At 44.6% G+C, this 24,606-nt stretch overlaps 2 protein-coding genes across 4 annotated transcripts in view; one reads left to right on the top strand and one right to left on the bottom strand.

The window, feature by feature from the left end:
- SARDH (sarcosine dehydrogenase) overlaps nt 1-24,606 on the bottom strand; it is a 217,418-nt gene that overhangs the window by 190,291 nt on the left and 2,521 nt on the right. The window contains exons 1-2 of one of the 3 annotated variants that reach the window (XM_073599665.1): nt 16,148-16,266; nt 6,418-6,745 (exon numbers count right to left, since the gene is read on the bottom strand). In XM_073599665.1, the coding sequence (XP_073455766.1) occupies nt 6,418-6,739 (322 nt within the window). In that variant the 5' untranslated portion in view covers nt 6,740-6,745; nt 16,148-16,266. Of the gene's footprint in view, nt 1-6,417; nt 6,746-16,100; nt 16,267-24,606 lie in introns of those variants that run through there. The other 2 variants (XM_073599666.1, XM_073599664.1) reach the window with 2 other exon arrangements.
- The window catches only part of REXO4 (REX4 homolog, 3'-5' exonuclease), a 32,447-nt gene continuing 15,964 nt past the window's right edge, over nt 8,124-24,606 (top strand). Inside the window, exon 1 of the mRNA XM_073599671.1 lies at nt 8,124-8,217. The gene's annotated coding sequence lies outside the window, so the exon portion shown is untranslated. The remainder of the gene's footprint in view (nt 8,218-24,606) is intronic.

Genomic DNA, 24,606 nt, shown 5'->3' with positions numbered 1-24,606 from the left:
CAGGTGCAAGCAGGTATCTGGGCTGATCCCGCTAACACTGTGTTTATGGGAACCCTAAACTGCTGGGGACGCTAGTATAGATCTGATCAGATCAGATATTGATCTGTTCAGATACTATAGCACTAAGGGAGGTGTATGCTGCGTGCGTGGGTGTTAGCGCTACTGGCGCTAACCTGACGCTGCCTGGGGCGATGCAGACCTTATTTGACCCTAAAAAACTTAACTTATATCACCGCCGGGCAATTAGGGGGTTAAACCTTTATAAGGTAATAAACGGCGGGTGCCCTAAAACTATAAAAAACAAACCAACTAACCAGCGTCACCCGTAACACTTATACGGTGATCGCTGGTGAAAGGGTTAACTAGGGGGCAATCAGGGGGTTAAAACCTTTATTAGGTAGTATATGGGGGTCCCTGTCGCTATAAAACACTGACAGCGAACCTATATACTTACTAGCGTCACCTGTGTCACTAATACAGCGATCAGAAAAACGATCGCTTAGCGACACTGGCGATGGGGGGTGATCAAGGGGTTAACCTTTATTAGGGGGGGGTTAGGGGGGTACCCTGGACCTAAAGGGGGGTACCCTAGACCTAAAGGGGGCTAACCTAACTGCCCTAACACTTATAACTGTCACAAACTGACACCAATGCAAAAAAAACAAAAACTGCTATTGGTGTCAGTGTGACAGGGGGTACAGGGGGGGTGATCGGGGGTGAAAAGTGTGCCTGGCGTGTTCTACTGGAAGTGTAGTGTTTGTGCACTTACTTAGATGTCTTCTCTCCTCGGCGCCGGATCGAAAAGACCGGCTCGAGAAGGGATGACATCACTTCCTCTCCCTCTGTTTACATTACAGAGGGAAAGGAAGCGTTTTTATTCTCCGGGAGCGATCGGGAGGGGGTGGCCATGAATGGATGGCCTCCCCCTCACCTCTCATCACCCGGGAAGAAATGGCGACCGCCTCGGGCACCGGGGGGGGTCCGATCGGACCCCCCACCCGTGGAAGGCAGATCACGTATATGTACGTGATTCTGCCTGTCCGTGCCATTCTGCCGACGTACATCGGCGTGAGGCAGTCGTCAAGTGGTTAAATTTTAATGCACTAAAACACACTATATTGCCCAAATGTTTGATGAAATAAAAAAAGATGATCTTAGGCCGAGTACATGGATACCAAACATGACATACTTTACAATTGCGCACAAACGTGCAGTGGCAATAAATAAATACATTTTTAAAAGCCTTTACAGGTTACCACTTTAGATTTACAGAGGAGGTCTACTGCTAAAATTACTGCCCTCGATCTGACCTTCGTGGGGATACCTCACATGCACGGTGCAATTGTTGTTTACATTTGACGCCAGACCGACGCTTGCGTTCGCCTTAGCGCGAGAGCAGGGGGTGACAGGGGTGCTTTTTTTATTTTTTTCTTTATTATTTTTTTGCTTTTTTATCTTATTTTTAAACTGTTCCTTTCATTTTTTTTTAATCATTTTTATTGTTATCTCAGGGAATGTAAATATCCCCTATGATAGCAATAGGTAGTGACAGGTACTCTTTTTTGAAAAAATTGGGGTCTATTAGACCCTAGATCTCTCCTCTGCCCTCAAAGCATCTGACAACACCAAGATCGGTGTGATAAAGTGCTTTTTCAATTGCCCAATGGCGCTGTTTACATCCGGCGAAATCAAAGTCATGAAATGCTCGTAGCTTCCGGTTTCTTAGGCCATAGAGATGTTTGGAGCCACTCTGGTCTCTGATCAGCTCTATGGTCAGCTGGCTAAATCACCGGCTGCATTCTCAGGTTCCCTGTTGAGACAGGAGAGCCAGAGAAAAACACGGAAGACGGTGGGGGGGGCATTCCCTCCCACTGCTTGTAAAAGCAGTCTAGAGGCTAATTAGCCACTAGGATTGCTTTTACATGAAAGCCGACCGCTGGCTGAAAAGAATGATACCAAGATGATACCTAAACCTGCAGGCATCATTCTGTTATAACCACTCAAAGTCATGAATGGCGAACCTGAAGACAAAAAAATGGTTAACAATAAAACACAGTAAATGGTAAAGTATAAAAAATTGCATACCTGAAAAGCAAACATGATAAAACATAAAAACAATAAAACATTGCAGAACAGAATACAGTAAAAAAGAGCAGAACAATAGAGAGAGAATAGAGAGAGAGAGAGAGAGAACAATAAAACGACAACTATTTTTTAACATTTTATATATATTTTTTTTTTTTACACTTTTTTTTGTAACTAACTTTTATAACTGTAACCGGTTCCAGGTTCGGGTCTCTCAAAATGCGATGGCATCTTGGGAGACCCTGCGAAAGTGCGCCTAGTCTGTGCAATGCTGTACCCTACGCTAATACTCAACTAGTGCATGGTAGCGTTCAAAACATTCACCAATGCAAAGACCAGGATTGTCAGGACAGGAGGGACAATAATAGCGGGTGTCACGCCTATATCCACGCTTGCTGCAGACACAACATCTTTTTTGGGGGGTTTTGTTGGGTAGGGGTACTCGGGAGGACATAAAGAAAATGCCTCTCATGCAGCCGACTGCATTTGGTTGGGGATGTGAATGGGGGAATTACGGGCGCTGCAGAAGTGGTGGTTCCCAATTAGGATTGGCAAATGCAGCAGGAAGGGCATTATGGGCACGACGGGCCTGTTTGTCTTCTTCTTGGTGGCAGCGGGACACTACTTGTGCTTGCCACCTCACCAGCTTGAACTGCACTTATGGGACTCGCCACGTCACCAAGTGTTACTGCAGTGCTGGTTTGACTATGACCGGGGGGGAATTGGCCGCTGGTGCTTGCCAGTTCACCAAAACGCTACCAAAAAAACTGTTAGCGATCGCAGGGATCAGGCCTGACTCTGCGAACGCTGCAGTTATGCGTTTAGTGTTTTGTAAGTGTCAGTGATTGATCAATACTGCACTTGGGTGGGCTGGGTCGGGCGGAGGGGCAAAACGCAGGTGCTAGCAGGTATCTGGGCTGATTCCGCTAACACTGCATTTTTGGGAACCCTAAACTGCTGGGGACGCTAGTATAGATCTGATCAGATCAGATATTGATCTGATCAGATACTATACCACTAAGGGAGGTGTACGGTGCGTGCGTGGGTGTTAGCGGTACTGTCGCTAACCTGATGCTGCCTGGGGCTGGTGCTTGCCAGTTCACCAAAATGCTACCAAAAAACTGTTAGCGATCGCAGGGATCAGGCCTGACTCTGCGAACGCTGCAGTTATGCGTTTAGTGTTTTGTAAGTGACAGTGATCGATCGATCGATACTGCACTTGGGTGGGCTGGGCAGGGCGGAGGGGCAAAATGCAGGTGCTAGCAGGTATCTGGGCTGATCCCGCTAACACTGCGTTTTTGGGAACAATAAACTGCTGGGGATATTGATCCATTCAGATACTATACCACTAAGGGAGGCGTATGCTGCGTGCGTGGGTGTTAGCGGTACTGGCGCTAACCTGACGCTGCCTGGGGCGACGCATATCACCGCCGGGCGATCTGGGGGCTAAACCTTTATTCGGTAATAAACGGCGGGTGCCCTGACACTATAAAAAATAAACGAACTAACCAGCATCACCCGTAACAGTTGTACGGTGATCAGTGGTGAAAGGGTTAACTAGGGGGCAATCAAGGGGTTAAAACATTTATTAGATAGTATATGGGGGTCCCTGTCACTATAAAACGCTGACGGCGAACCTAAATATTTAGCTCCCTAACTAGCGTCACCAGCAACACTAATACAGCGATCAGAAAAATGATCGCTTAGCGACACTGGCGACAGGGGGTGATCAAGGGGTTAAAACTTTATTAGGGAGGGGTTAGTGGCGTACCCTAGACCTAAAGGGGGCTAATACTAACTGCCCTACCACACTAACTGTCACAAACTGCCACCATGCAGTAATCAGAAAAAAAAAAACTGCTTGGTGTCAGTGTGACGGGGGGGGGGGGTGATTGGGGGGTGATCGGGGGGAGATCGGGGGTGTTTTGTGTGCCTGGCATGTTCTACTGTGTGTGTGTGTTCTGCACTCACATTACAGTCTTCTCTCCTCGGCGCCGGAACGGAAAATGCCGAGCCGAGGAGAGATGACATCATTTCTTTTGCTGCTGTTTACCATACAGCAGCATAGGAATGATTTCATTGGCCGGCGGCGATCGCGAGGGGGGGGCCACGAATGGATGGCCTCCCCCTCACCTCCGATCGCCGCTTGACAAAAGCCGACCGCCTCGGGCACTGTCACGGGTACGGGATTCTGCCTGCCCGTGCCATTCTGCCGAAGTATATCGTCGTGAGGCGGTCGGCAAGTGGTTAACCACTTGCTTACTGGGCACTTAAACCCACTTCTTGCCCAGGCCAACTTTCAGCGCTGTCGCATTTTAAATGACAATTGCGCGGTCATGCTACACTGTACCCAAAATTAAATTATCATTTTTTTTTTTTTACACAAATAGAGCTTTCTTTTGGGGTATTTAATTACCACTGGGGTTTTTATTTTTTGCTAAACAAACAAAAAAAAGACCAAAAATTTTGAATATTAAAAAAACTGTTTTCATGGTTTGTTATAAAATGTTTCAAACAGATCATTTTTCTCCTTCGTTGATGTGCGCTGATGAGGCTGCACTAATAGGCTACTTTTATAGACACTGATAAGGCGGCACTGATAAGACAGCACTAATGGGCACTTATGAGGCGGCACTGATGGGCACTGATTGGTGGCATTGATAGGTGGCACTGATGGGCACTAACTGCGTAGTAAGGGGTCGGGATCGGCCCCCCTACTCCGATCTATGATCAGCAAGTCTCGTGGACTTGCTGATCACAGAGCAGGGGGAGCGCAGGCAGCTCATGCACGGGAGGATGTACATGGACGCCCTCCCGGCAATTTAGGCCTGCGCTGTAGCCGTCTTTCGGCTATAGCGTGGGCGCGAAGAGGTTAACAAAAGAACATACATTCCACATTAACATTTATGCTACCAATATTAGTGGGTGCTGTAAATTGCCATTTTGTTGAAGCCCAGACTAGTCACTGCCTTATTAACCCCCCCCCCCCCTCTCTTTGGTCTCAAAAACTATAGGTCACTTTCTTCAATTAAAAAAATTTACATTTTCAGCCTTGATGGTATGTTCTGGCTCAAATAAAGAGTAAGGCAGGCTGACAGAAGCTTTACAGTGCTTAAGTTTACAGATCTGTAGATGAGGGAGAAATAAGAAAATATCATAGACATAAGATAGGACACTATTATAATCTCAAAGCTGTCAGCTGATCAGCCTCTAGTGGCAGTGATTTTAGGTACAGTGCCAAGAATAGAGAGTAACTGAGCATGTGCAGAGCAGGGCGATTGCACTACTGTATTTTAAACAGTATAAGGCACTTCTTTATAGTGTTTTACATAGCTATACCTGCAAGAGGGGCCAGCCTGAAGTGATCTATCATGACTTACTTTTCTGACCAAAGTTCTACTTTAGGGAGCCTATCCATATGAATGGGGGGTCAACATATACCAATAGACCTAAAATTGGACCGGTGCTTTCTTTTAAGCATATAGTAAGAAATGTTATAACCCTAGCCATTTTTTGTGTCTGTATTCCACTGGAAGATTTGGTTAGAAAAAAACAAACAAACAAAATAAAAAAAAACAAAACGCTGGCTTCTGTCGGAGCAGTCAACCGACTCCCGGTCAGCGCTCTCCGCCAATGGTGGAGAGCGCTGATCAGCGTGTTCTGTTGGGGGGGCCATCCCCCTGTCAGAACACAACAGCTCAGCAGGGGAGATTGCTATACTAATTTCACATAGTTAGTCCAGGCTTTAGTTTTTCTCCATCACTCAGCTAATGTGACCCCAGTGTTGACAGGGAGGGGCAAACGAGGATGCTGTGCAGACGATCAACACCCTTCTTATCAACACTGATGACATCACTGGTGCTTAGGATGCCGGTGGCTGGAAGGTTGAAATGGTGCACAATAAAAACCTGTGGCTTGGTGTAACTAAAAGGCAGGCTTGATCCATCTGCTGGCTTGTATACATTTTTGGGCAATTTCTGGGCATTTTGCCAAGGCACCCCTGAAGAAACCTCAAGGCACCCTGATTGAAAAAGGCTAGGGGAATAGAGTTGGAATTTTCATTGGAGGCAAAAGCCAATCTTTCCTTTCAATCATGAGTCTTGGTGGGCTGTTCTTTCAGCTATTTTAGGCTGGGAAAAGGTTGCCTGCGCTATCCTTTGGTAAACTTGTGGACAGCAAGGAGCTGTTTGAAAAAATATCCTCTTATGATAAGAAATGGAACAACAAACCACTCTATTGTTCCACGTCCATCCTGAAACCATTATGGCTGCTAATTCCCTGTAAGTAGCAATGGAGCTAGCCCTGCAGGACTAAACTATAAAGAAACCATACCTGCTGTGTGCCATGTTGTCCCAGAGGTGAGCCGATCCCGCTCTAACAAAACAACATTCTTCATACCCATTTTGGCTAAGTGGTAAGTGGTCTGACATCCTAGACTACCCCCACCAATGACCACTACTTCAGCAGACTGAGGTAAAGGTTTTGTTGGCCCCTTTTTGGCAGCGCCTTCTTCCTTCAGTGTTGTGGTGTAGGGTACGCTCTTCTCTGTCGTCTGGCTGGTGGCGTTGCTGCTGAGACCTCGTAGGTTGTACCTAAAGCAGACAGGTAGCCGGTAGTTTGCTGCAGCTTGTACGGCTCTGCCTAGTAACCGCATGGCTATCTGAAACATGATAACAACAATGTTATTGTTAATGTTAACTTCCTTAAATAGGCAAATGCATGGATTCCCCTTTTCAATGTGGCAACAGTAAGCAAAAATTAATAGAAAACAGAAGAAATTTGTAGGATTATAGAAAGAGTAGAATACTCCTTTTCAGAAGTCCTCTATGAAGCTGATCTGATCAATCTGGAGCACATAAAAACCTCGACTTGCAATCAGTCATTTTCCTCAAAGCGTGATATCTGCCCTGGAGCGCAGTCATGTGACCCTGGCACATTCCATCTGCTGCTCAGTGCCATCTCCTCCATCCCTTATACCACACAACCCATCTGATCATGGATGTTCTTCACCATGTCTACGAAGAATGTGAGCTTACTGTAGACCTCCCACGGATAATTAACGCTACATTCCTAACCCAGATTATAAAACAATGTAACACTATTTATAAATTATAAAATATGTTTTTTGGGACTCAGGTCCCATTGTTTAACCTGCTATTAATTCCTAAAACGAACCGATTGAAACCCAAATTGCGTGAATCTGTCCTCAGACAGGAATTCTCCTCCTCACTGATAGGATTGTAAAACATTTCTGGTTTCTATTGCTTTTTTTGTGTGTATATGGTGTTTATTTTGTTTCCTTTTTTATTTATTAATATTGTGTAAGCTTTTTTGATTAAACTTCCTATGTAAATAAAGTTGTTTATTATTATTATTATTATTAATAATATTAATGAAATGGTGGGAAATTAACATTTAGAAATATTTTCTGCCACCATCGGCCAGGTACACATGTGGAACATTTCCACTCCTCCACTTCTGTATGTTGTAGCTGGACAGGTCTGAAACAAGAAAAAAAACTTTCACATTTATATCTCTCAGCTCTCCCCACTCTGCTCCTGCACAAGTTATTCTGACATGCTCAGGGAGGAGTACAGTGGCAAATGTTCAGATAATGCTTGCTAAAATAGGGGAGCATTTATAAAGTTCAGATAATTTGGACTTTGAAACAAAAATGTTCCCAAATTTGCATTTTTTTTCCATAAAGGTTATAAATATTTAATTCCCTGTTACAAATCATCTACACTCAAGAAATGCATTATTGTTAGGCTGAAGCATTTTTTCTAAAGCATTTTAGAAGCCCACACAAACATATTATATGTATAATAAATAATATTTAAAAATTGTTAACACACTATCTAGCCTGCCTTTTCGTTTTACACCTGTGCCAGAAAACTGTCATTTTGCTTTAAATGCTGGAGCTTGCAGTTCTCCTGCAGCAAGGCGTATCAGCCTGCTTGTGTCTCCAGTGAACCAGAAAACCAGGTGAGACATTTCACTGGCTGTCCTCTGATTGGATTGTCTCCAGCCCCTCCCCTCACACTCCCCCTCCAGGGGTAAACACACACACACGGTGGCAACAGTCATGAGCCTTATTCTGCTGAATACTAAGTATCCTTTGAAGTGATGCATGTATGTACATTCCCTTTAAGGGCACCTGCAACTTTTTTAGCTATTCATGTGAATGTCATTTACTTGATGTTAATAATCTTATCAATGTGTGTCATTCTACATACAGTTAGTATACCTATACAGTGCAGGTACATATACTTATTACATATGCAGTGTCTGTTTTTGCTTAGTAATGCTGCACTTTATTGTTCCTTTTGTTGCAAGTCAAATGCCTGGAAACAGAATGTGTGGACCGATTTTTGTCACAGCGATTCTTTAGCCAGGTTTCAGACCACGCTACCTGGCATACAGATGGCCATAGAAGGGAAAATCGACATACCTATAAAATGCAATCATAAAAATATGGAACAGCAAATAAGCAAAGATTTAAAAATCAACATGAAAAATACTTACAGCTAAATAGTACCAACGAAGGTCAAATTGTTTGGTGAAAACAGTGCCTACCAAAAATGGCGAGCTCACTGCTAAGTTAATTCACTAAATGGGTTCTTATATATCTTTGGGTATGGAAATGGCACAAGAATTCAGGACCACCCTTTGGATCAGCAGGCCCCAGAGCTCCTGGGCCTACTTCTGTAGTAGCAACGCCTCGGGCCAGCAGGCCCGAGGCAGCAGAGCCGCCCCGGCCCCCCTTTGGCCAGGAGGGCCTTCAGGTCAGGGACAACGATAAAAAGAGAGAACCCGACCAACTGGTGCCTGTACCTTAAATACCCTCACCCAGAATGCACAGCGAATTAACCACTCCCACCGGGCTGTTTCTGAGTAAAAAAAGGGTACCCAATGCATCCAACTTGTTGCATTTCCAACACTTACCGGGGGCCACAGCGACACCTACGGTCAAGTGGAAACTGACATAACCCAGCTGAACTGATACAGAAACCAGTAAATTTACCATAATTAGTCGGAGCTAAACTACAGCTTCAGACAAACTTAAATTTGCACAGATAGCACCTGCCCATAAGGAGCAGGGCGCTACAGATAGAATAACTGTCTTCCACCCACACCAGCCCTAATGGTGTGTGACTGTGGTGTGGACTTTAGAGTGTCCGTTCCTATGGGTAAGGTCAGACAGGAATGATCCTTAGTACTAAACTAGTTGATGTATAACTACAAATTTGCAAACACAGCATATACTGTATGTACCTAGTTTAGGTTGCAATAGAGTGCTTAATCAGTGTACGGATCCAGGGTTCTCTATACAACAAGTGCACAGCAGAGACCAGAGGGGCTCAGTACCTGAAGTGCAGGTTACATCTATCGTGACTGCTTGATCCAGCAATTAAAAGCGCCCATTTAGCTGAATAAACTTTGCATCTGAATGTACAATCTGTGCACTATCCTTTGGTGCAATCCCTTCAATTTACATCAAATCATTTAGGCCTTTGTTGTTATAACCAACATAATCCAGTAGAAAAACACGGTATATCTTCCAGTCATAAAAGTGACGTGGTCTGCAATAGCTTTTTATGCTGTGCCAGCCAGGATTAAGGCACTTTTTAATATAAGTGTGCACTTTATTCTAATAAAGGGTATTACACCGTAGCAAGGTCCCAGGCCTCCTTTGATCTAATGAGCACCTCCAGGGCCAGGGATAGCGGACATCCTTCTGTATGTAGTGGGTTATGAGGCATGGTGGATGCAGAGTAGTTAAAGTTATTGGGTGCCAGACACTTCTTGAATGCAAAAGAAAGTTTATTTCTCTAAACAAACTGTAGCACCCTGGGGTTTAGTCAACGAGCTCCTCACAAATTTACTTGCCAAGAGTAGTCATCTTGGTTGATTGATAGAGATCTATTGATTTCTCCCTAAGTTTGGCCTTGTTGCACTTTACTCTTTTACCACCAGCTGGCCGGTAACTTGGTGGTATTAGATATTATAAGGGAAACCCAAGGTCAGGTTATGGGTATTTGGGGTATCTCAGCCAATAGGCAGGGGTTTTCTTGAATCTTTTGGCCTGCTTGGAGAACCAGTATATTCAGGTGAGGCCAGGTGATCTATGTTCTGTGCCACCTGGACGGCTGTCTGGGTGGACGTGTGTCCTACGCTCCGGGCTGCTAGACTGGGGATTGGGCCTATCCTGGGGGCATCTGGCTGCCAGGTTGTGTGAGGGCCTATCCAAAAGTAAGTGGGCAGTACAGGGTTGGGACTGCAGCTTGCAGTCCAATCGAAAGTGACGGTTCTGTCAGCCGGAGAACATGTCAGTGGTCGGAGGTAGAAGGGAAGCTGTCGCCACAAAGGGACCAACCACCTTTACCAGGGACCACAGTGAGTAACTGAAGAAAGTACCTAAACCATATTCTCACAGAACGGGCACGGTGGAGAATCGGGGAAACTTCAGGCGGTGATCAAGTCAGGGAACCAACCCACAGAGGAGACGCTTGCAGGGCAGCCTTGTGATTCAAATCAGGGACCTCGCCGGTTAGCATGGATGAAGTTTGAGAAGTGTCTGGAGTGCCAAGCTAGGGACCCAGCAGGGAAGCGTGGGTGACGCTTGAGGGAGATACCACCGCCAACCTTGGAGGAGCTCAAGGGATTCAGTGAATCAGAGGGTCTAGTGAGAGACCGGGAGCTCAGTGATGAAGAACTACAAGAGGCAGTTGTAGTGGAGCTGAAAGAACTGTTACGCTTGGGTTAGGAACTGTTGAAGGACTGTTGCCATAGGAGACAGCATTCATGCATGTGCAGAAGTGGTGCCTTGCTGGGGCCTTTCCCTGCAAGGCTGTCCTCCTATTGAAGTCTCGGAGTCTGCCAATTGAATTTATAACTACTTAAGGGTATCCTGGACCTAACCCTCTTTCCCCCAAAAATACAAAAAGGACTGTCAAAAGAAATAAAACCTCTTTTACATCCAAGAAGTGTCTGGCGCCCAGTGACTTTCACCATCTTTGCACCTACTATGCCTCACAACCCACTACATATTGAAGGATGTCAGCTATCTTTGGCCTTGGAAGTCCTCATTAGACTGGACAACGCCGGAGACCTTGCTACAAAACTTTTAGGGGGAGAGAGGGTTAGGGCCAGGACACCCTTAGGTAGTTGCAAGATTAATTATCAGACTCCGAGACTTCAATAGGAGGACAGCAATGCAGGGAAAGGCATCCAGCAAGACGCCACATCTGCATGTACAGGAATGCTGTCTCTTATGGCAACAGTCTTTAACAGTTCCTAACACAAACGTAACAGTTTTTTCACTACAACCTCTCCTTTTAGTTCTTCAGCCCACTGAGCTCCCGGTCTCTCACTAGACCAACTGATTCACTGTCACTGAATCCCTTGAGCTCCTCCAATCTTCACGGTGGTATCTTCCTCCAAGCGTCACCCCTGCTTCTCTGCTGGGTCCCTAGCTTGGCACTCAAGATACCTCTCAAGCTTCACCCTCGCTGGCCTGCTCGGTCCCTGGCTTGACACACAAGGCTTTTCTGCAAGCGTCACCTCCGCTGGCTGGGTCCCTGGCTTGATATCCACTGAAGTTTCCCGATTCTTCACCGTCCCTGGTTGGTGAGAATACTGCTCCGGTACTTGCTTTAGTTCCTCACTGTGGTCCCTGGTAATTATGCGGATAGTCCCTTACTGGGGACAACTTCCCCTCTACCTCTGACCATGACAGGTTTTCTGGCTGGCAGAACCGTCACTTTTGGTTGGACTGCAAGCCACAGTCCCAACCCTGTGCTGCTCTCTTGCTTCTGGATAGGCACTCAGACAGCCTAGCAGCCAGATGTGTGTCTCATATCTAGTACCTTATCCAAAGTCCCATGGGCGACATCCATGTTTCTATCATATCTAGTACCACCCAGTACCCGGCTACCTAGTGGTAGAAGAGAAAAGTGCAACAAGGCCAAACTTAGGGAGAAATCAATAGATCTCTAACAATCAACCAGGATAACTACCGTATTTATCGGCGTATAACATGCACTTTTTTCCCCTTAAAATCAGGGGAAAATCGTGTGTGCATGTTATACGCCGATCCCCCGCTGATTGTGAGCCTTTTGGCGGCTCTCGGCGGGTTTCAGACGTTCTCGGCGGCTTTCGGTCATTCTCGGCGGCTTTCGGTCATTCTCGGCGGCTTTTGGCCATTCTCGGCGGCTCTTGCAGTCCCGCGTGAGCAGCCGAAAGCCGAGTGCGTCCGAAAGCTGCTGAGAACAACCGAAAGCCGCCGAGAGTGGCCGAGAACGGCGGCGCCATTTTTAAATGCCAGATGTACTGCAAACGACACAGGGGGGACAAGGCTGAACTGGGGGACAAGGCTGCAATGGGGGACAATGCTACAGATGGACACTGACAAGGCTGCAATGAGGAACAATGCTACAGATGGACACTGACAAGGCTGCGTTGATGGGCATTTAAATGTAAGTTTTTTTCCTTAAACTTCCCTCCTAAAAGATTTTTTCCTTAAAATTCCCTCCTAAACTTGGGGTGCGTGTTATACGCCGGAGCGTGTTATACGCCGATAAATACGGTATTTCTGGCAAGTAAATTTGTGAGGAGAAACCCTGCCTAAACTCCAGGGTGCTACAACACTATTGTTGAATATCTGGTATCTTGTTTTCTGGTGGTGGAGCTGGAGGAGGAAGCCTGGAGGTTTTAGGGACGGGGCTGTACAACTGTAAACATGGAGTTGGAGGAGAGAAGTGGATTAACCCTGGCTACCATGTAGACAGGTTGTCTACAGAAGTTTGTTTTTAGTTAGGGGCCTTCCCAGGCTAGGGGAGTGGAGAGAGTTAATGTGTGTGCTGCCGTTTCTGGGCTTTTTGGATCCAGCTTTCCCACCAGTGATATAAATATAAGGGAAGACTGGGTTTGGGTGTTCTCTGGCAAGCCATACTGAGCAGAACATGCTGTGATTACTGTGAAGGAGGACTGCTGCGCCTTGCAATCCATCAGGGGCAAAGGGGATCCGGAGATCAACCAAGACTTGGAGAACACCAGGAATAGACTATTACCTTGTAGAGGTATGCCTGGGCAGCTTTTTCAGTAAAGTTGAATCAACTGTTCTGAGCCTGGTCTGAAGTTACTCCAAGGGGTGTATGTCGGTACTGGCGTATTCAAAAGAACTTGGGTCAGTAAAGCATATGCAGAGTATGAAGTAAGGCCATCATCAGCGTGTAATCAGCAAGTCAAGCAAAAGGACAAATGCAGTTGCTATGGGTAACTGGTGCAAGGTACATTGCAGCCAGTCATGACACGTGGTACCTGGTATGAGTGATGGGTCCTCCGGTAGCGAGGAGGTCGATATACTGGCTCCCTCTGCAGCATTTGGTTTCCAGTAGCAATCGGAACCGAACTCGCTTTACAGAGATCCATGACCTAGTCAGGTGGGTACGGGAGTGAAGAAGTTAAAGTGGTTGTAAACTCCCATGGATTAATTGTACCTATAGGTAAGCCTATAAGGCTTACCTATAGATACTGTAAATATCTCTTAAACATGCGCTGTTTAGGCGATATTTACTGTATATGCAGCTGATGACAACATTAGCACGTGCGCTCTGAAGGAATGGCCACCCGCATGTGTGGGAGTGATGTCACGCGGCTCCGGTCAGTCACACAGCCGGAGTCCAGGAACCCAGAAGGAAGACGGGTGAAGATGGATGCCGCCTCCAGCAGTGACATTGCATCAGTGGCTTCTTTTGCAGGCAAGTTTCACATAATGTGCTGGTATGCGATGTATACTAGCACATTACGCCTTTACTTTGCAGGTCTGAAACCCCTGTGGTTTACTTCCTTTTTAACAAGTGCACACATGAGGTCCTTGCTAGGTGCACAGAGTGACCCCATTCTGTTACTGGGAATGAAATAACACAGGTACGCTGTACTGGTAGAGAGGGCACGGGCTCAGCAGCGTCTCTCCTAAATGCAACATACAGCAGGCAACAGTGTGTAGTGACACAGGACAGCACTTTTCAGAGGAACGCTGTAATTTTTTGCTGCACACAGCTCATCTCTAAGCCGGGGAACTGTTAGACTTTTCACATGAATGTAAGCTCCGCCTGGTCCCGGGCGAAAGGTACCCTCATGTGCAGGGCGAGTGGCCCCTGCCCACAACCCGGCGTAGTTGGCAGAATACGCCCACAAGCACAGCAAAAAAGCTACTGCAGACCTACTTAATCATTTAAGGGGCAAGAAAATCTGGTAGGTGCATTGCGTTGCACATCTTTTGGTAAGAGCACAGAGGTAGAGGAGGTGCACTGTAGTCCACGTCACTTTTATGACTGGAAAATATAACAGGTGTTTTAACTGGAATATGTTGATCACAGTGTACAAAGGGACTATGACAGTGATTTTGAACTTTTTTGGACAGTTTATGAAATGTATTTTATTTTGAAATTCTTTATATCTTGCAATCGCTATATGCACAGTGCTTTATGAAATTTTGATATGGGATCAGGATATGCGCAATGTTTATGGAATGTAATTTCTGAAGTTTAGCACATGTTTTTTAGCATTTTTAATATTATTTCTAGTGTTCAGCGCTGCATCCTTTTTTATACATTTAATCTACAGTATACTAGTATCCTAGTACAATTTTAGTGTTCAGCTGCTTTAATAGGAAGAATATCCTGCTTTCAAAAGCTTGGGGAAAATATTATAAAAACTTTATATTACATCATTGTCAGTTGATCAGATTGCAAGGTGTTCCAAAACGGAGCAATTTTCAGGCACTTTCAACCTGCTTTTGGTTGCTAATCCAATTAAAGGAATGAAGGCAACCTACCAATATTAATTTGGATTGACATCTTCATTCGCAAGGTGTAGCAATTGCAGATGGGAAAAATAGCTCCATAAAGCTTCGTACACACGATCGGATTGTTGGCCAACAAAGCGTCAGACTTTTGTCTGAAGGGCATGTGGCAGGAACTTGTCTTGCATACAAACGGTACACAATTGTTGGCCAACAAATACGAATGTAGTGACATATTATGTGGAATTCCAGCTCTTGAGCGCCACCCTTTGGGCACCTTCTGCTAATGTCATGTTTGGTGAGCACTGATTCTGAGCATGTGTGTTTGTACTTTGGATTTTTGTGTGACTGACTTGTGTACAAACAATAGGAAAATCTGACAACAGACCGTTGTCTGCCGAAAATTTACTAGCCTGCCATCCAACATTTGTTGGCCGAAAGTTGGATAACAATTGTCTAATGGAGCGTACCAACGGTCGGATTTTAGGCAAACAGTCTGTCATCACACAATCCCCTGCTGAAAATCCGATCGTGTGTACCAGGCTTTAGGACTTAGCCCATTAAAATATAATATAACAAAACCAGGTTTTGCTGCAAATTTCACCCTTAATACAGAGATTTCCCCTGCAGTACTTTTTTCCTACCACTAGATGTCTCCAGTCTGATAGTGAGCATCAATAAACCCTCCGAGTTGGGTCATGCTGAACTGTGACTGGACAGTGAGAAGAGAAGCTGCGCACCGAGGGGCTCATCACTCTGTCACCCTGCTTTTTCTTCCTATCAGCATGCTTCTTGTCAGCATATGAATTGGCTTTCCTTAATGCTTCTTATTCACACACCCCAGTCCTGCTATAGAAGGGCTGCAGGCAGCTGACTCTAGATCAAAATTCAGGCACTTATACTAATTGCATTTTAAAAAATACATTTAATGATGTATTAATGATTATAAAAAACTGCAATCATTTGTGACTTTTATATCTGCGTGGAGTTCAGCTTTAAGAAGCATTGTGCTATGCAACATGTCAGGCAAATAGCAAATATTTCCTTACACGTGTAGCTCTCAATTACAAACTTTCCCCCCCTCTACGTTTTGTAAGACCAGATGTCTTCACGAGGCAGCCCACAGCTGAGCGGACCTGGCCCTGTGCAGCCACCACGTTAGCGATTTGATTAAACAGTGCATGTCCTTAGTGTGGGGTTCACATACCGTCTCAGAAGCCGACAGCCCCAAACAACAGAATCTGTTAAACCAACCTGAAAGGGTTTGAATGCGACTATGACTGGTCTACGTCGACTAAGCCCAATGCCTTCCAGTATAGGGTTAAATGGAGTACTCCCACCCCTGGGCCCGGCCCTCTTCTGAGAGCCAGTAGGATGTGGCTCTCTACGTATACAGCCAGCCTCGAGCACAAGCTGACAACATGTCAGAGGCCACCTGTGTATATCAATGGTTGTTAACTTATGAGACATAGGGGGCCTCAGCGGTGGCCCTGAACTTCACCAATAACGTCCAGTATGTGTAATGCTAGAAAGGACTGTAAGAGACTGCAGACATACTGGGGGAAAGTTGCTTTTACGCTGATGTGTTTTTGCTGCGTTTTTACCGTGCTCAAAACAAAAAAACACAATCCCTTTGTATCCCATGGGACTCTTCACACTACTGCGCTGCAGGTGCAGTGCGTTTTGAAAAGTCTTACATGCTGCCTCTTTGGTGCCGTTTTCAAAATTGCACCAAAAACGCAGGTCCCAATTGAAATGAATGGAACACATGGCAAAAATGCAGCAAAACACACACGTGTGCATTTTTTTTAGTCACGTGTCCAAGTTTCACAGGTGCATGCTGGATATTAGGCACCCAGAAAACGCACTTGAAACGCAACAAAAACATGCATTTTCGATGCGTTCTGTAAAAGCAGTGTAAAAGCAGCAGAAATGACGGTCTGAGACTGTAAAGATGTTACAGGTTTGGTTAGTGACTGGAGACATGCTGCAGGACACAATGTAAGGCTGCGGACTTGTTAAATGATACTTAGGCTCACCATAAATGTTACAATCTGAAAGTACAATCTACTTTAGATCTACCAAAATTATGTAACATGAGGGCCTACCTAATTTATTTAATCAACTTATATCTAATCAGACAGGCTCTTCAACTATATATTTGTTGGTAAATCTAAAAGCGAGTGTATAATCATATTGTAACGTGTGTGGTGAGCTCATAGGTGTGCGTAGCCTATTGCATTAGGGTGTGCGCCCCAAAGCTCAAACACACATGCTTTTTTCTGCAGCCTCAGCTGCGCTGGACAGTAAATGAATGGGACGTGCTCTGTGCTCAGTGGCTTCCTGTTCATTCACAAACTGAAGCATAGTAAACACAGTTTACTATGCTTCAGTTATAAATGAACACAGTGAGTGACTGTGTTCATTTAGAAAAAGAAGGGGCTGGTAAATTACATATTTAACAGCCCCTTCCCCCGCTCTCCATCCTGAAATATCCCGCACAGCAGCCGATGGGAGAGGAGGGAAGCTAAAAGCACTGCGGGCAGGGGCAACATGGGGAGAAGCCCAGGCAGTAGGGGAATCTGCACCGCATGTAGTGATTAGGGTATGCCCAGGCTCACCCCCTGCGCATGCCTATGGGTGAGCTTATATATGAAAGGTACAATAGTTCACCACAGTTATTCCTTTCATATATCCCTACTACCACTACTGGTTGCTGGGATCTGAGGGCCACACAACAAGTACCAAAGGGCCACAGTTTGGGCACCAGGGGTGTACAGCAAAACACTAAACTGGAAATTGCACCATTTGTGATATTTTGTTTACTTCCACCCAGAACAGCATATAGTATGATGTCAGAGGTTAAGGCCCTGCTCACATCCAGCAACACAGGAGCGTCGCCTTTTAAAATTAATTTTTTTGCAGGCTATTTGCCGTGTTTTTAGTGCGACACCATTCAATTGAATGGACTGCCCTCCGCCCCAACTACACGCCAAAGTAACTCCTCTACCCATTTTTGGAGCCAACTTTGGCATGTTTTTGAACAGTGTGATTTGGCACATTTTGTCACTCGCCAAAACGCCCTTTTTTTTTTGTAAACAAGTTTGGGGTGCCATTAAGAATGAATTGAATTGCAGGTTTGCCACAATTTTTGCGCAATTCGGAACTATGGACAGCTCCCATACCAGTCTAACATTTCCTTGAAGCTTGTACTTCATGACAATAATCCAAGTTGTTTAAGGCTTCATACGCATTGGCACTCCAGCGGTTATCTTTTCTAATTATCAGAGCTGTTTTCTGAGAAGTATAAACAAATGTTTTCCAGATAACTTTTTCCTGCATTTAGAAGTTCTTCTGAGTAGGTTGGGTAGTGTGTGGCCACATTTACGTCTGTTTGGCTGCGTTTAGAGCATCTAATCACATTCTTGATGCAGAGAATTCTATTTCCTGTACATAGATCTATACTAAGCATCACTAATGCAGGTAAACATCCACTCTGAAAAATACCACTGAGAAATCACTACCTGTATTTACAATATATGCATCAAAATAGGGCTCTAAATGCATATAAATGCAGGTTTTTCACAGCTAGTGTGAATGAAACCTTAAAGCAACCTGGTTATAGTAAAGTATAGTTTGTAAAACAGCTGCAAATGAATGGTGAGAATTTTCTATCATGAAGAATCAACACAGCAGAATATTAAATGTCAGAATGAGCAATAAATGCCCAGCATGCTGGTCCCACCATCCCACATTAATTGGATACTTTGGTATAGACCAGTGTTTCTCAACTCCAGTCCTCAAGGCACACCAACAGGTCATGTTTTCAGGACTTCCCTCAGATGAAACGGCTGTGGTATTTACTAAGGCAGTGAAACTGATCAAATCACCTGTGCAAAATAGTGGAAATCCTGAAAACATGACCTGTTGGTGCGCCTTGAGGACTGGAGTTGAGAAACACTGGTATAGACTTTTGTGGTGAGATTCCCAACTCAATACAGCCTGCAAGAAGAACAGCCGGTGTTCCTAAATCCGTAGAAGAGAGAAAGAGTGATAGATAGTTCCCACCATGCTGGGAGAAACGTGTCAGATGCTACTGATTTTGTAGCTTTGTTGAGCTCACTGAAGTTGGGTTATGGAAAAGTTGGGCCATAAGTAAACAAAAAGCTCTTGATTTGAGCACCAAAAATACCCCACTTGGTATTTTTGGAATAATTTTTATGATGAACGAAAAGGACCAAAAGGCTGGCCTTGCTGCAAGCTTGCTGGTTATCCAGTATGGCACTGCCTAAGTGCTACTCCAAACAGCCATGTTTTCATACCTTGTACTAATGATGGCCATAAAAGTAGAAACAGTTGTATGCAATGTGGATCAATGGCTCTATGAATGTGGATTACTGTACAGTGAGGGAAAAATGTATTTGATCAACTGCTGATTTGATGACTTGGTAGTAAAACCCTTGTTGGCAATCACAGAGGTCAGACGCTTCTTGTAGTTGGCCACCCAGTTTGCACACATCTCAGGAGGGATTTTGTTTCACTCCTCTTTGCAGATCCTCTCCAAATCATTAAGGTTTTGAGGCTGAAGTTTGGTAACTCGAACCTGAATACCCATCCACGACCCATTTTCAATGCCCTGGCTGTGGGAAGGAGGTTCTCACCCAAGATTTGACAGTACATGGCCCCATCCATAGTCCCTTTGATGGGGTGAAGTTGTCCTGTCCCCTTAGCAGAAAAACACCCCCAAAATCATAATGTTTCCACCTCCATGTTTGATGGTGGGGATGGTGTTCTTAAGGTCATAGGCAGCATTCCTCCTTCTCCTCCAAACACGGCGAGTTGAGTTGATGCCAAAGAGTTCGATTTTGGTCTCATGTGACCTCAATACTTTCACTCAGTTCTCCTCTGAATCATTCAGATGTTTATTAGCAAACTTCAGATGGGCCTGTACATGTGCTTTCTAGAGCAGGGGGATCTTGCAGGCGCTGCAGGTTTTCAGTCCTTCACAGCGTAGTGTGTTACCAATTGTTTTCTTGGTGACTATGGTCCCAGCTGCCTTCAGATCATTGACAAGATTCTCCCGTGTAGTTTTGGGCTGATTCCTCACTGTTCTCATGATCACTGAAACTCCACGTGTTGAGATCTTTCATGGAGCCCCAGACCGAGGGAAATTTAATTATTTTGTTTCTTCCATTTGCAAAATAATCGCACCAACTGTTCTCACCCTCTTACCAAACTGCTTGGTGATGGTCTTGTAGCCAATTCCAGCCTTGTGTAGGACTACAATCTTGTCCCTGGCATCCTTGGACAGCTCTTTTGTCATGGCCATGGTGGAGAGATTGGAATCTGATTGCTTCTGTGGACAGGTTTTTTTAATACAGGTAACAAGCTGAGATTAGAAGCACTCCCTTTAAGAGAGTGCTCCTAATCTCAGCTCATTACCTGTATAGAAGACACCTGGGAGCCAGAAATCTTGCTGATTAATAGGGGATCAAATACTTATTTTACTCATTAATCACTTATGGACCGCCCGTCGTCGTTACGCGTCGGCTGTTTGAGGCTGGGTTCACACTGCTGCGAATTCTATTGCGAATTTGAGCCGTTGCGATCGCTCAAATTCGCAAGTCATTTAAATTACATAGATTAACATTAGTGCCGTTCACATCGACGCGTTGCGAATATAACCTGCGTGAAAAAAAGGTCCTGTGCGAGTTTACTGCGTTGCGTTGCGAATTTAGTCTCCATAGACATCAATGTAAATCGTTCTTGAATCGCATTGATTGGTTCACATATGTGCGAATTCCACCACACTACTCTCCACAAAAACCAGGAAGTACACAGGAAGTTAAGACCCTTTTTTTTTTTACATTATGATTCCATTGGCTAGACTATCAATCGCAGCTATATCCAACTCCTGAAATTCGCGGTAAAATCGCGGTAAATTCGCGGTAAAATCGCGGTAAATTCGCACTGCAGCAGTGTGAACCTAGCCTGAAGAGGAATATCATGGTTATGGCAGCAGATAGCTGCCATAACCCCGGTATCCTCTTCTTCAGCAGGCAGTCTGCTTTCAGATAAAAGTGGTCTCTGCGGCGGATTCACTGTGAGATCACTTTTAACCACTTCAATACAGGGTACTTTCACCCCCTTCCTGCCCAGGCCAATTTTCAGTTTTCAACGTTGTCTCATTTTGAATAACAATTGCGCGGTCATGCAACACTGTACCCAAATGAAATTTTTATCATTTTTTCCCCACAAATAGAGCTTTCTTTTAGTGGTATTTGATCACCTCTGCGGTTTTTATTTCTTGCGCTATAAACAAAAGAAGAGTGACAAGTCTGAAAAAAAACACAATATTTTTTACTTTTTGCTATAATAAATATCCAATTTTTTTTTTTTTAAACAAATTTTTTCCTCAGGTTAGGCCGATACGTCTTCTTCGACACATTTTTTGGTAAAAAAAAAAAAAAAAAAAAAAAAAAATCGCAATAAGCATATATTGATTGGTTTGCGCAAAAGTTATAGCGTCTACAAAATAGGGGATAGATTTATAGCATTTTTATTATTATTTTTTTTTACTAGTAATTTCGGCGGTCTGCGATTTTTATTGTGACTGTGATATTGCTGCGGATTTATACAGCGATCCATGCTATAAAAATGCATTGATTACTGTATAAATGTGACTGGCAAGGAAGGGGTTAACAAGAAGGGGGCGCTGTAGGGTTAATTATGTTCCCTGGGAGTGATTCTAACTTTAGGGGGAGGTGACTCACAAAGGGAGAAGACCGATCGGTGTTCCTCTGTACAAGGAACACACCATCGGTCTCCTCTGACAGGATGTGGATCTGTGTGTTTACACACACAGATCCACAGTCCTGCTCGGTTACTGGGCAATCGCGGATGCCCGGCAGGCATCGCAGCCGTCGGGCACGTGCACCGGGTCCCCAGTGACGCGGCGCGCACGCCCCCTAGGGGGGTCTGGAAGGCGATCACATCATATGATGTCCGCCCAGAACAACAGCTGCACCGTCCCGCCGTCATATGACGGTGGGCGGGCAGCAAGTGGTTAATCGGGGGCGGAGGGCGCTCTTTGATCTGCAACTGCCATGGTGCTGCACATGTGATCAGTTATGACTCTAGCCATTTGATGGTTAGACAGTTTGGTTGAGGACACAAGCACATGTAACAGTTAGCAATCCCAGCATTCCAGGAATGTAACTGTTTTCTGAAACTGATAAATTAATGGGTTTAGTTCCGCTTTACTGCTCCAGGGCTCTGGGCTTCAGCAAAATGGTAGTCGCCATCAGAAAGAAACAGGAGCAATGTTGAAGGCAATTTACAGCACACACTAATTTTTGGTAGCATAATTATTAATGTGGAATATACTGTATGTTCCTTTCTAAAAACAATGTTTTTTATCAAGTTGTTATAGGTAAAGTTTCATTTTAATGGTGCTGCACATGTGATCAGTTATGCATAGCTCCCAACTGTCCCTGATTTCAAGGGACTGTCCCTCTTTTGGAACAAAGTCCCTCTGTCCCCCTCATTTGTTCCTCATTTTGGATTGCTATATACCTGTTTTATATAAAATTCACTATTTATCTTTCAAAAAGTATTTCACAGTGCTAAACCCTTCATTCAGTTTCAGTTTCAAAATAAAACGAATAATAGTTGTAAAACCAAACAAAAAAAAACCCACACACACACTTGTGGGTTTAAATGATCTTTTTTGTGCTTGTAATTCTCCTTTAGGGGTGTGTGTCCTATGCCTACATGCTTTTGCTAATAGGTTTCCCTCATCCCCATCTCAAAATGTTGGGAGGTATTTTTATGACACCAGTAAGCTGATGTCTTGACTGTTTGGTTGAGAGTACTAGCAAATGTGACAGTTACATTCAAGGCATGCCATGTGTGAACTGGCTCCATTGACAGCCGGTCACACTCACATATCCTGCGAACTGGACCCAAAAACGCACAGGACCCTTTTGGAAATCGCACCACAGCCTCTCCGGACATGTGTGAACTGGCTCCATTGACAGCCGGTCACACTCGCATATCATGCGAACTGGATTCGGTGAAACGCACGTCCAATTCGTACATGTGTGAAACCGGGCTAAAGTAGAACTAAACCTTCCTATGCTTTTCAACCAAGGAAGCTGCCATCTTAGCTTCTGTGCTTCTGTTTGATGTGTAACTGCCATGGTGTAGCACATGTGATCAGTTATGACATGTCATACGATTTGACAGTTTGAGCGCACAAGCAAAAGTGACAGTTACATTCCTGGCATGTCGGAAATGTAACTATTTTTGAAACTGTTAAATTGATGGGTTTAGTTCCGCTTTTTTTGTTTTTATTTATTTCCCTTTGGGATAAAGGTTTTATATATCTAGATATATATCTAGATATAGATATATATATCTATATCTAGATATATATCTATATCTAGATATATATATATATATTAGAAGCAGACCATTGTAAGCATCCCTGTTAGTGTTAGTTTATCTCATCCCTCTGACACTTTTGCTGAATAGCTTGGTCTGTTAAAGGAAGCTGAAAAATAACAGACTTAGGCCCCTTTCACACATGGTGGAATCCATCCAAGCGGTTGGGATCTCTCCACTGATCCCAGCAGAGCAGGCAGATGATAGATCCATGTCTGCTATGCAGAGCGGACAAGGATACAGCCCGCTGCTCTCTATGGACACTGCATGTCCGTTTCCATCCGATTGTCATCCACTCTGATCCGCCGGACAGATAGTGAACGTATCCCAATCCGTCTGTTTTTAGCAGACTGTATCGGATGCCGGTGGGCGACAGCAGACACCCCCTGCCCCATAGAGAACCATGGGTGGTCCGCCTGAAAAACAGACAGGGAGACCCATTCGATCCACTGGTGTGAAAGTGGCCTTACTGGCCAGATCACTAGGTGAAAATAACAGAAAATTGGTAATTTCAATTCAATGTATTGCTTTGTATTCTAAATGGTCACAACAAAAAGTGACAATTATGTAGAGAAAACTCATCAGCATCAAAATGATCTAATCTTTGTGTGCCCTAAACTAGCAGGAAAAAGTTCTCCTGTATAAGACAGCACACCAGAAGCTTTGTTTCATATTCAAAACATGGGTTGTGGAAATGGCAGTTGGCTACTGATTGATTGTTATAGGCAAGAAGTGTCTGTCATAGCACAACCTTTGGTGCTGGAGTAAGGATTAGCATGACAATCCCACTGCATTTTTTTTTTTACAAACAAGTCGACCTTGCAGTTTCCACATTCTTGTCCTGACCAGTACATTTTAAAGCACTTCTAAACCCAAAAATGTAATATATTGTAGCTTACCAATCATTAGTATGTGGTGGCTGTATTAGTTTTCTTTTTTAACCCTTTTTTCTTCTGTTTTCACCTGGCAATCTGGCCCACAACACACCTCTTGTATTAGAGCGCCCCCACTATGGATGGAGGAGCAACAGAGACACCTTTGGACAGCAGCATTGTCAGTCTGGGTGAAGGGGAGTGTATTAGCAGATTTAGATGTTCTAACACAGCGTTTCTCAAGGCGCCCCAAGAGGTCATGTTTTCAGGCTTCCCATTATTTTGCCCAGGTGATTTGATCAGTTTCACTGTCTTAGTAATTACCACAGCTGTTTCATCTGAGGGAAATCCTGAAATCATGACCTGTTGGGGCGCCTTGAGGACTGGAGTTGAGAA

This window comes from Aquarana catesbeiana, linkage group LG09, assembly GCF_042186555.1.
Source record: "Aquarana catesbeiana isolate 2022-GZ linkage group LG09, ASM4218655v1, whole genome shotgun sequence".
Lineage (NCBI taxonomy): Eukaryota > Metazoa > Chordata > Amphibia > Anura > Ranidae > Aquarana > Aquarana catesbeiana.
This window is presented reverse-complemented; position numbering and strand designations above follow the sequence as displayed.